At 39.3% G+C, this 12,259-nt stretch overlaps 1 protein-coding gene, 1 long non-coding RNA gene and 1 pseudogene across 3 annotated transcripts in view; all 3 read right to left on the reverse strand.

The window, feature by feature from the left end:
* Positions 1–34: 34 nt before the first annotated feature.
* LOC112075738 (ubiquitin-conjugating enzyme E2 E1-like) lies at positions 35–5,775 on the reverse strand (annotated as a pseudogene).
* A 261-nt stretch (positions 5,776–6,036) lies between these two features.
* Positions 6,037–10,715, reverse strand: LOC139025833 (uncharacterized). Of its 2 annotated transcripts, none has more exons than XR_011477471.1 (6): positions 10,647–10,715; positions 9,733–9,796; positions 7,779–7,986; positions 7,242–7,387; positions 7,002–7,120; positions 6,037–6,056 (listed from the first exon to the last, which is right to left on the reverse strand). It is a non-coding gene; the product is annotated as an uncharacterized lncRNA (long non-coding RNA). The 2 variants fall into 2 exon arrangements; XR_011477472.1 differs by lacking the exon at positions 6,037–6,056 and adding an exon at positions 6,343–6,362.
* A 396-nt stretch (positions 10,716–11,111) lies between these two features.
* The window catches only part of LOC112075730 (uncharacterized), a 12,673-nt gene continuing 11,525 nt past the window's right edge, over positions 11,112–12,259 (reverse strand). Inside the window, exon 8 of the mRNA XM_024142681.2 lies at positions 11,112–11,227. Coding sequence (XP_023998449.2) covers positions 11,112–11,227 — 116 coding nt within the window. The remainder of the gene's footprint in view (positions 11,228–12,259) is intronic.

The raw sequence follows: 12,259 nt of genomic DNA on the forward strand, positions 1-12,259 counted from the left end.
GTTTTTTGACAAAAGTTTAATAGGAATTGGCCATGGATATGATTCTTAATTAMCTACACATGAAGTGGGCTATAATTAAGCAATAATGCACGAGGAGGTGTGGTATTTGGCCAATATACAATGGCTAAGGGCTGTTTTTAAGCATGACGCAACGCAGAGTGCCTGGATACAGCCCTTAGCCGTGGTATATTGGCCATATACCACAAACCCCTGAGGGGCCTTATTGCTATTATAAACTGGTTACCAATGTAATTAGAGCAGTAAAAATAAATGTGTTGTCATACCAGTGGTATGATATACCACGGCTGTAAGCCAAGCAGTATTCAGGGCTCGAACCCCCRAGTTTATAATCAAGTACAAACCCCAAGAAAATGAAGACCTATTCCCTCTAGAAAATGTCAGTACAAATATCAGTTACATACAATTGTTAGCATACTTCAACGTTAGTTCCAACGTCATCATCATGTTTCACCAAAATGTGTAGGCTACAAGGCAGGAATGCTACATTTTGGCAACCACATTGTGTTTTAAACATCTGTCTCCTGAATTTGCTGTTTGCGATAGTCCCTCGCCATTTTTCTCATGTCTTGGTATGGCTTGAGGTCAGTTAATGTCAGTAACTTGTTTGTTTTGGGATCAGTTCCAAGCCATGTCCTGTAAAAGTTGGGAAGACAGTAAACCATTCTCAAAAAAGTGGTCAAATAATTCATTTAATTAGTTAATTAATTTTAAATGTTTACAGTAGGCGAAGACTTTCCTGTTTGAAGAATTGTCAATCAGTTAAATGTCTAAGCCTATTGCAATAAGACACAAAAACTACTGACACCAAACTGTCACATAGTTGCTAGCAATGTGTTATTTCAGTTCTGCACGCAAGGGATGAGAAAAATGTATTTTATAAATAAACTAACAGTCATTTGCTAATATTTGAGCCCACAATTAATACAAATCAAATYTTATTGGTCACATACACYTGTTTAGCAGATGTTATTGCGGGTGTTGCGAAATGCTTGTGCTTCTAGCTCCGACAGTGCAGTAATATCTAACAGTTTCACAACATATACTCAAATACACATAAATCTAAGTAAGGAAAGAATTAAGAATTACATGAATGTGGCCTGTGTTTAAACAAATTACTTTATAAAAGCAACACGTTAATTATGAATCATAAATAACGACATGAATAATAACCAGCTTACCTCTTCAGATGTTTCTCAATGGCCTTTCGCTCGTACACTGTTCCCTCCTGGTTCTTCACTGGGTCAACAAACATCTTGTTGGTTAGTGGACAAATCAAGTGTGAGGGTATGAACTTCTCAGTCAACTCTTCACCCAACAATTCCTGTAAATTTAAAAGGAAAAGATTATCATACCCTGAATAAACTGTTACATTAAAAGGGTTGCTGTTAAAATAAATGTATCTGAGAAACTGGTAACGTAGACCAGGTATTCCCAAACTGGGGTACGCGTACAAATGCCGTCGGGGGTACGCAAAATAAAAATGTGATTCACGTAAAAAAAAAAAAAAAAAAAGGATTCTTCACATTTTCAAACAGTCCATTTATATTTTCCAACGGGACTATACATTTGGGTGAGGTTTTTTTCTCGCCTAAGTAGCCTCGTTTTCACTGCCAAAAATAACATTAAACCATCTAGTGTTCAGCAAAATAACAACACAATGTCAAATACAGGTATCCTAGTCAAATAATTAACATCCGATCACATTAACCGTTACTCTCTCGCGGGAAACCTTCACTCTTGCGCAGACATTTAGAAATGAAACATGACAATTAAAAAAATAAGCCATGGGAGTTTTTGAGCGAGAATTAAGACGACTTTCGAGTAGTAAAACATGTATAAAAGTAACAGATACCATTAATAAGAAGGGGCTAGAAGCGTCTTATATGGTGAGCTACCGAGTGGCTAGGACAGGCAAACCCCATACTATTGTGGAGGACTTAATTCTTCCTTCTGCCGCGGATATGGCTGGGACAATGCTGGGGGAAAAGGTCCAAAAAACTATACAGACAATGCCTTCATCAAACAACACTGTTTCACGGCGCATCAGTTACATGGCAGGAGATGTTATGAAACAATTACTCCTTCGCATACAAGCCAGTGAATTATATGTGTTACAGCTGACTGAGTCAACAGACGTGGCGGGCCTGGCACAGCTCCAGGTAAATGTCCGTTACGTTTATGGGGGTCAATTAAGGAAGACATCCTCTTCTGCAAATCACTGGAAACCAGGACAACATGAGAGGATATTTTTTAAGTACTGGACAGCTTTGGACTTTGGACATCAAATGGACTTTGGTGGTCAACATGTGTTGGTATCTGTACTGATGGCGCAAAAGCCATGACAGGGAGACATAGTGGAGTGGTAACGCGAGTGCAAGCAGTTGCTCCCGACGCCACTTGGGTACACTGCAGCATCCACCGAGAGGCTCTTGCTGCCAAGGGAATGCCGGACAGCTTGAAAGACATTCTGGACACTACAGTGAAAATGTGCCCTTATTTGTGCCCTGGTCCTATAAGAGCTCTTTGTCACTTCCCACGAGCCGGGTTGTGACAAAAACTCACTCATTCTTATGTTTAATAAAGGTCGTATAGTGTGTGTGTGTCGTATAAATCGTATAGTGTGTGTGTGTAAGGCTTACACAATGACGGCAAAAAACAACATTTGAGAGTGCACTGACCCTGGTGCTAGAGGTGGTACGCAGCTGGAGGTTGAATGTTTGAAGGGGTACGGGACTATAAAAAGTTTGGGAACCACTGACGTAGACTGTGATATGTCAGTTTTACACYGAAATGTCTGAGAAGTGAATCCACCTCGTTTTACACACAAGCACCCCTAATAAAAGATGTAGCAGAGCTTACAAAAATTAACATAATTAGACAAGTGCATTCACCTTCTCCATGTCATCCAATGAWTMGCCTGCAACTTCRTCTGTGTTTTTCTTGGCCTCTTCTTCATACTTGRATCTGCTGGTCAGGTATTCCTCTGCCAAAATACTTTTACAAGACATTTTCATTCAGATAAAATGTAGGTATATGAATTCAATATACTACATACTAATAAATATAATGCACTATTTCCTACTTTTCCTTTTAGAATCAGAGTTAACACCACTCTTGTATTCAGTGTGGTCATCAAATAACGTGAAGCCAACCTGTCCAGTGGATCTTGGGGTTCAGGAACGATGAGCACTCCATATACAGCATCCAAGATCTCTCTCATGGTTATGTGAGCGTTGTAGCTGCGGTCAAATATGTTGTGGCAGATACGACCCACACTGTTTATGTTGCAGTGGTACACCTTTGTCCACATTAAGGATTTTTCATGGCCTCCCGAGTGAGCAGTGGTCTAAGGCAATGCATCGCAGTGCTAGAGGAGTCACTACAGACCCGGGGTTCAATCCCGGGCTGCATCACAACCAGTCGTGATCGGGAATCCATAGGGTGGCGCACCATTGGCGCAGCGTCGTCCGGGTTAGGGGAGGGTTTGGCCCGGGGGGGGGGGGGGCTTTACTTGGCTCATCGCGCTCTAGCAACTCCTTGTGGTTGGCCTGGGTGCCTGCAGGCTGACTTCGGTAGTCAGTTGAAGTGTTTCCTCCGACACATTGGTGCGGCGGGCTTCCGGGTAAGCGGGTGGGTGTTAAGAAGCGCGGTTAGGCGGGTCATGTTTCAGAGGACGCATGACTTGCCTCCCAAGCCCGTTGGGGAGTTGCAGCGATGAGACAAGATCGAAATTGGGTAAAATACAAAAAAATATATAAAATGAAAAAAAGCATCAATCAACTGGATAGAATTTGAAAATGTATGACTTAGGTAATAAGAATAATACACTGTCTCATGTATTCATGTGTAGAAGGATACAGGTGTGACAAAGCGCACAAGTGGAGGTTTGACGGGGTAGTCAGCCCCACAACTGACAGTACAGCTCAAAGACTCCATCCTCATAAGGTGTATCAGGAGGGCCTTGCATGAGAATCTTCCAAAACGCTGAATAGGTATGGAATCACAGGGGTTAAATGTTTTAGACAATATGTGCAAAATGATTCAAATAATAACCAACTGGGCATGTGGATGGGAAGTTGATTTGGACACTTACAGTCAAACAAACCAAACTTGAGGCTGTTACGTGCATGGTCCATGTAGACTATATTTAAGCAATAAGGCCCGTGTTGGTATATGGCCAATATACCACGGCTAAGGCTGTTCTTACGCACGACGCAATACAGAGTGCCTGGATACAGCCTTAGCCGTGGTATATTGGCCATATATCACAAACCCGAGGTGCCTTATTGCTATTATAACTGGTTACCAATGTAATTAGAGCAGTAAAAATACATGTTTTATCATACCAGTGGTATACTGTCTGATATACACGGCTATCAATCCAATCAGCAATCAGGACATGAACCACCCAGTTATAACAAGCTTAACAATGTTCTATTAAAAGCATTATAAAAAGTATATTTATACTTAGATCAATAACACTTAGTACACAATATCCCAATAATGTTTACTTACTAAGTCTGACTCTGAAGGCAAAACAGTGCCAGAATGGGTGTGGGTCACAGTGCAGGCTCTTCAGCTCTTTCCAGAAGGCGTTTGTCCTTCTCCAAAAAGCGTCTGCTCTTGGATTCCTGGATCTTCTTTTTCAATGCACTATTTTGTGACATAATTCATTTTGTTAGAGCATACAGTAGTTACCTCAATTTCAACATGAAATAAATGCTTCTTGAGCCGAATAGTGGTTTACTAGAATAAGTAGATTAGTAGTGGAAGTAAATGACTCTGTCATCCCAGAATGACATGCTGATAATGGAACTGCTCGTACTTCTCTGTCCCAGTCACTTTATCGTTTAGTCCACTTGGCAGAGCAACCTCTGGCTTCTCGTCATAACCCCGGTTGGCGAAGAGAGCAACTAGAATGCTCTTACAGACAAATGAGCATTGTTCAGTGCAATTCTTTAAGATCAATGTTATTAACTTACACTTTATTTGATTTGATTTAATATGATTTGTCACATGCAACTTTACAGGGAAATGTTTGTTTACGAGCCCTTCCCAACGATGCAAAGTTTTAAAAAATCATACAGATAGTAACACAAGAGGAATAAAATACACAAGAATGGAACATATAACAGGAAGTACCAGATCAATGTACAGGGGCACGAGGTATTTGAGGTAGATATGTACATAAAGACAGGGTAAAGTGACTAGCATCAGGATAGATAATAATAACAGTAAAATAAAGAACAAGAATCGTATTATTTTATTAAGAATATATGGAAACATTTGTCCTATTTGAATAGTTTTGTTTAATTAGATCGTACCTCGCTCCTAATGCGGGATGGGTCCAATTCTTCTTCAGCTTCCTCATCTCCAAAGACAGACAGTTTCCATTTCAAAAGCTTCAGACCAGCTTTACGCGTTCTGGTTTGAAACAACACCTCCTAAAAGACATGGATGGTTTGAAACAACACCCTCCTAAAAGACATGGATGTTTGAAACAACACCCTCCTAAAGACATGGATGGTTTGAAACAACACCCTCCTAAAAGACATGGATGGTTTGAAACAACACCCCCTAAAAGACATGGATGGTTTGAAACAACACCCTCTAAAAGACATGGATGGTTTTGAAACAACACCTCCTAAAGACATGGATGGTTTGAAACAACACCCTCCTAAAAGACACTGGATGGTTTGAAACAACACCCTCCTAAAAGACATGGATGGTTGAACACACCCTCCTAAAAGACATGGATGGTTTGAAACAAACACCCTCCTAAAAGACATGGATGGTTTGAAACATCCCCTCCTAAAAGACATGGATGGTTTGAACATCACCCTCCTAAAAGACATGGATGTTTGAAACACCCTCCTAAAAAGACATGGATGGTTTGAAACACCCTCCTAAAAGAACATGGATGGTTTGAAACATCACCCTCCTAAAAGACATGGATGTTTGAAACACACCCCCTAAAAGCAATGGAGGTTTGAACACCCTCCTAAAAGACATGGATGGTTTGAAACAACACCCCCCTAAAAGACATGGATGGTTTGAAACAACACCCTCCTAAAAGACATGGATGGTTTGAAACATCACCCTCCTAAAAGACATGGATGGTTTGAAACATCACCCTCCTAAAAGACATGGATGGGTTGAAACATCACCCTCCTAAAAGACATGGATGGTTTGAAACAACACCCTCCTAAAAGACATGGATGGTTTGAAACAACACCCTCCTAAAAGACATGGATTGTTTGAAACAACACCCTCCTAAAAGACATGGATGGTTTGAAACAACACCCTCCTACAAGACATGGATGGTTTGAAACAACACCCTCCTACAAGACATGGATGGTTTGAAACATCACCCTCCTAAAAGACATGAAGTGGATTCAGTTGCTTCATTGTTATTACTTGAAGCAAATATGTATAAAATAGGACATTGTTATGTAGGCCCTCTAAAAACACCCAATGGCTGCCTCACATTTTATTAGACTGTAGACTGCTGTCATCTTCATTTAACCAAATGCAATTCAAACTTCCAAGGGAATGCAAACTGGCTGTAAAAGGATGCATCAAAATGAAAACCCCACCACTAGTGATTTAGAAACGAAGTACGTACAGATTTTAAACTCTTTACAACCCTGTTACAAAATATACTTTAATGTCAATTGTCAMCTATATTATGATAAACTGTAATATTATGATATACTGTAATATTGAATACTGACACGAAACACTTTTCCTTCAATTTTTTTTTATCCCAACTGCAGTAAACTTCATGTCAAAACATTTAATGTTTTGCTTGAGTTCTTGTGTGCAGTCAGGCCAAAATGATATAACAATGAGCAATGATTCGACAAAATGCATTCATTCTGATTCTGCGTCCATATTTCAGCCACAAGAAGACATCATGATGATGGCGTACGTCCACTGCTGGGATATAAACCAGAATCTCTTTASACATTATACAGTACCTGTTGCATTGCTGATTCCACGKAGKACGTTGTTGTRCACCTTTCCAACAACGATGGCATCAACAACAATGTTCAGGCTCATCAGTTTGGTTGTGACAGCATCTGGTTCYGTCATTGATCTACGGATAGAATTATTAACTGTTAATCAATCCAATCGAACATTACCTTTGTGTTAACGCAATGAATGTAATGTCAAGGTAATCACTGTTTTACACACTGAAAAAGTATCATTCTATTTACCCATCATCATTCCCATCTGTGAGACATATGATGCGAAGTCTGCAGTCTGGAAATTGCTCTCCAACTTTTTTCAGTTGAGACATGCCACGTTTCAAGGCATCATACAGCACAGTGCATCCATTGGCCTCCAGATTGTGTACGTGTTCCTGTAAGTGCCAAAAATATCTACTAATATCTCTAATATTATGTGACGTTTGCAGATGCATGCTAAAGAATGATATCATGAATGCCACAAACTCCCTGATTGAGCGGTAGCGTCAGCAACYCACACATAAACTACAACATGGGGACCATTTGAAGCGCCTCCATACACATGCAGATCCTCTGAGTGCATCGTAGTGCATCACGCTCCTCTGTAACATGTACAGTGCTGCTCGTGGKKACATCATATTGCTGAGTKTCAGTWTCAGTCTTTAAAACAGGTCTGAGGGGAGTACGTATGTGATCTCAGTACAGTAAGTACTTGAATGGATCTTATTGAAATCACCCCCGTCGCTATTTTGCATTCATAAAATAGAAATTAGAAAATATATTTACCTTGAAYGTCTCCAGAGTCTCTGTAAATGTGTGGAGAGTTTTAACTGATGAGTCAAACTTCACCAAGCCAATGACATGATGAAAATTGTACGCCATGCTTCTAGTTGCGAAGTTATCAAAAGAGCTGTTTAACTGCATCCAACCGCGTCATTTTGTCATCGGAATCATAGCATGTCTCATTCATGGAGGAGCTTGAATCCATTAGCACCTAAAAGGTTGCTGAGAAGTATTATTTAGCTATAACAAAACGGAGGAGTAATCTAACTATTATATAACTTTGTTACATCAACATGGATCATTTTTGGCTATCACTTTATCATTCAAGGTATCCATCTGTAAGACCATGGGCTGCTTGGTGTTTGCTAACATCTCATAATTTGAGCCATAGCAGGGGTCAAACTTGCCAAGTGTCAATAATACTTAGCTTCAAAGGTATTTTCTTTATTTTTTACTATTTCTACATTGTAGAATAATAGTGAAGACATCAAAACTATGAAATAACATATATGGAATCATTTAGTAACCAAAAAAGTGTTAAATAAATCAAAATATATTTTATATTTGAGATTCTTAAAATAGCCACCCTTTGCCTTGATGACAGCTTTGCACACTCTTGGCATTCTCTTAACCAGCTTCACCTGGAATGCTTTTCCAACAGTTTGAAGGAGTTCCCACATACGCTAAGCACTTGTTGGCTTATTTTCCTTCACTCTGTGGTCCGACTCATCCCAAACCATCTCAATTTGGTTGAGGTCGGGGGATTGTGGAGGCCAGATCATCTGATGCAGCACACCCATCACTCTCCTTCTTGGTAAAATAACCCTTACACAGCCTGGAGGTGTGTTGTCATTGTCCTGTTAAAAAACAAATGATAGTCCCACTAAGCCCAAACCACATGGGATGGTGTATCGCTACAGATACTGTGGTAGCCATGCTGGTTAAATGTGCCTTGAATTCTAAATAAATCACAGACAGTGTCACCAGCAAAGCACCCCCACACCATAACACCTCCTCCTCCATGTTTACGGTGGAAATACACATGCGGAGATCATCCATTCACCCACACCGAGTCTCACAAAGACACGGAGGTTGGAACCAAAAATCTCCAATTTGGACCTCCAGACCAAAGGACATATTTCCATCGGTCTAATGTCCATTGCTCATGTTTCTTGCCCAAGCAAGTTTCTTCTCTTATTGGTGTTCTTTTAGTGTGACCATGAAGGCCTGATTCACACAGTCTCCTCTGAACAGTTGATGTTGAGATGTGTCTGTTATTTGAACTCTGTGAAGCATTTATTTGGGCTGCAATTTCTGAGGCTGGTAACTTTCTCTGGGTCTTCTATTCCTGTGGCGGTCTCCATGAGAGCCAGTTTCATCATAGCGCTTGATGTCTTTTGCAACTGCACTTGAAGAAACGTTCAAAGTTCTTTGAAAATTTTCCATATTGACTGGCCTTCATGTCTTAAAGTAATGATGGACTGTCAAGTTTTTACAAATAGGGCTATCTTTCTGTATACCCGCCCCTACCTTGTCACAACATAACTGATTGGCTCAAACACATTAAGAAGGAAAGAAATTCCACAAATTAACTTTAAAGAAGGCACACCTGTTAATTGAAATGCATTCCAGGTGACTACCTCATGAAGCTGGTTGAGAGAATGCCAAGAGTGTACAAAGCTGTCATCAAGGCAAAGGGTGGCTACTTTGAATAATATAAAATCTATTTTGATTTGTTTAACACTTTTTTGGTTACTACATGATTCCATGTGTGCTATTTAATAGTTTTGATGCCTTCACTATTATTCTACAATGTAGAAAATAGTAAAAAATTAAGAAAAACCCTTGAATGAATAGGTGTTCTAAAACTTTTTACCGGTAGTGTATATCATTAATTATATTAATTATCTTCATTATCACAAACATGTATGATATATATCASAATATCTTGAATTACCAGTATGGCCTCTTTAGGAGTCCTGGTGGTCATGAAGGTCAGGTCACTTCTGATGTCTCTCATTCTGAAGAGAAATGAAAAACATCCCATCAGGAATAAAAGGGACATGGAACATCACGTCTGGCATTATGAGCTGTAGCTGCAACAAGTTTACCATAGAAATAGAACCCACTCTATTGAGTTTCCATAGATAAAATGTATTATGGACTGTAGTGCACTTGATTTGTTCATTATTAAAGCCATTCAGCCCTGTACCCCAGCTTTGAAATAATGAATCTGGTTATGCTGCCAGATAACCTACATTATACAGCATTTTGCAAGTCTGAAGATTAGCAAAGCACATTTCACTTTTCATGTCCATTACACTTTAACAGGATGAGGTAGAACAGGCTAAAAGCTAGAATCATTAGATGCTCCATCCATTTTTGGACTCATCAATTAATGATATATACACATTTATTTGTGAAAAATGTAACTTATAAATGCCTTATGAGCGMAGTTCAACTGTCGTATCCCATCTGAACCCAACATATGAGATTGGGAGTAAAACAATGTAAACAAAATTTAAAAAATAAATGTGAACAAATACTGTATAGCCTCAGAACATGGTTAAAACTATCATTTTGATGTCATGGATGGTTATTCCATCCATACATAGCACTCGCTTTGAATTTGAGAGTAGTTACATTACTCCAGGCCCATCCCTCAGCTTTMTACCAAAACACAGGCYGGTGACTGCTTTGTTWTTGTTTCAAGGAAGGATTCCAACTTTAAGACCAGAAGTTTGATGAAGAAGATAGTTCAGTTCATGAATTGATCAAATGTTTTTTTTCATGAACAGCCCACCAGTTATTGTGATGCTTCATGTCATCACAAACAAAGTATTTGGCACATTTTCAGATGGAGGTACTTACGCATTTGCCAACTCGTCCACATTCAACGTTTTGAATTTCATAGCTAAGCAATCAAAAACGTTNGTATCCCATCTGAACCCAACATATGAGATTGGGAGTAAAACAATGTAAACAAAATTTAAAAAATAAAATGTGAACAAATACTGTATAGCCTCAGAACATGGTTAAAACTATCATTTTGATGTCATGGATGGTTATTCCATCCATACATAGCACTCGCTTTGAATTTGAGAGTAGTTACATTACTCCAGGCCCATCCCTCAGCTTTMTACCAAAACACAGGCYGGTGACTGCTTTGTTWTTGTTTCAAGGAAGGATTCCAACTTTAAGACCAGAAGTTTGATGAAGAAGATAGTTCAGTTCATGAATTGATCAAATGTTTTTTTTCATGAACAGCCCACCAGTTATTGTGATGCTTCATGTCATCACAAACAAAGTATTTGGCACATTTTCAGATGGAGGTACTTACGCATTTGCCAACTCGTCCACATTCAACGTTTTGAATTTCATAGCTAAGCAATCAAAAACGTTGATATCCTGAGGAGATCCTTTMTGTTTACAGATGTAAACACCAAGGTTATCTGTCAAGGAGAGGCATTTGTTAAAATACAACAAACTATTATTTCTCCAAAAACAACCTGCAACCAATCATTAGATGACAACCAAATGACGATAATAGTCCAGCTTTCACAATAACGAGACCGCCGAGGCGGGAACGTTTATATTCTTCTAAAACGGATCATAACTCATAAATAAGTAGAGCCCACTCAAAAATATAAACACTAATTATGTTTCAGAGCACACAGTAAAGTTTCAAGTGTTTCAAATATTTATTGTGTTTTTTTGTTCTACTTGACTTTATAGTACTACTGATATTGATTACTGCATTGTTGGTAAAGAGCTCGCAATTAAGTCATGTCCCTGTACTTGTGAACATGACAATAAAACTTGAAATGACACCAACACAGACTATGAGGCGTCCTTCAAGAGGCCTGGGTTCAGTCCAAAATATCACACATTGGATAACTTGAGTTAATTATTTCCCAATAATTATTTTAGATATGCAAATTTATGCTAACATCCTTCCCCCTAAGGACATTTAAATAGATTATTGCAGGAATATCTAAAACATTGGCCAAATTCAAACGGAACGTCCCTGATACATTAGGAAACAAGGCCCAGTACTTTGTTGACTACAAACTTTCTTTACCCAACRGTGGGACAGACTATGTTTGTTCCCAGACTCGGGACTCTGACTCTCTATTGGTTACAGACTTTTGGCCTCCCATCCTATTCTAGCCACCTCTCGCCGGCTTTGTATTCATGTTACCTGATGAAATTGCTGTACAATATGATCTTGTTGTCATCTGATGCACATTCAGATGTCATAAATCAGCACTGCAGAGCTCTCCCTGTCCTCTGCCGTGCCTTGATTGTATTACTGTTGATGATATCTGGAATGTYCATGTACACCCTGGCCCATCTACAGCTGCTAGCCRRAATTCTGACTTGTGCTCTGATATCTGCTTCACTGATTTCTGCTCTCGTAAAAGCCTGGGTTTTCTGCACGTTAACACTAGAAGCTTATTACCTAAATGGATCAAGTGTGAGTT

The sequence above is a fragment of the Salvelinus sp. IW2-2015 genome, unplaced genomic scaffold (genome assembly GCF_002910315.2).
Source record: "Salvelinus sp. IW2-2015 unplaced genomic scaffold, ASM291031v2 Un_scaffold3360, whole genome shotgun sequence".
NCBI lineage: Eukaryota > Metazoa > Chordata > Actinopteri > Salmoniformes > Salmonidae > Salvelinus > Salvelinus sp. IW2-2015.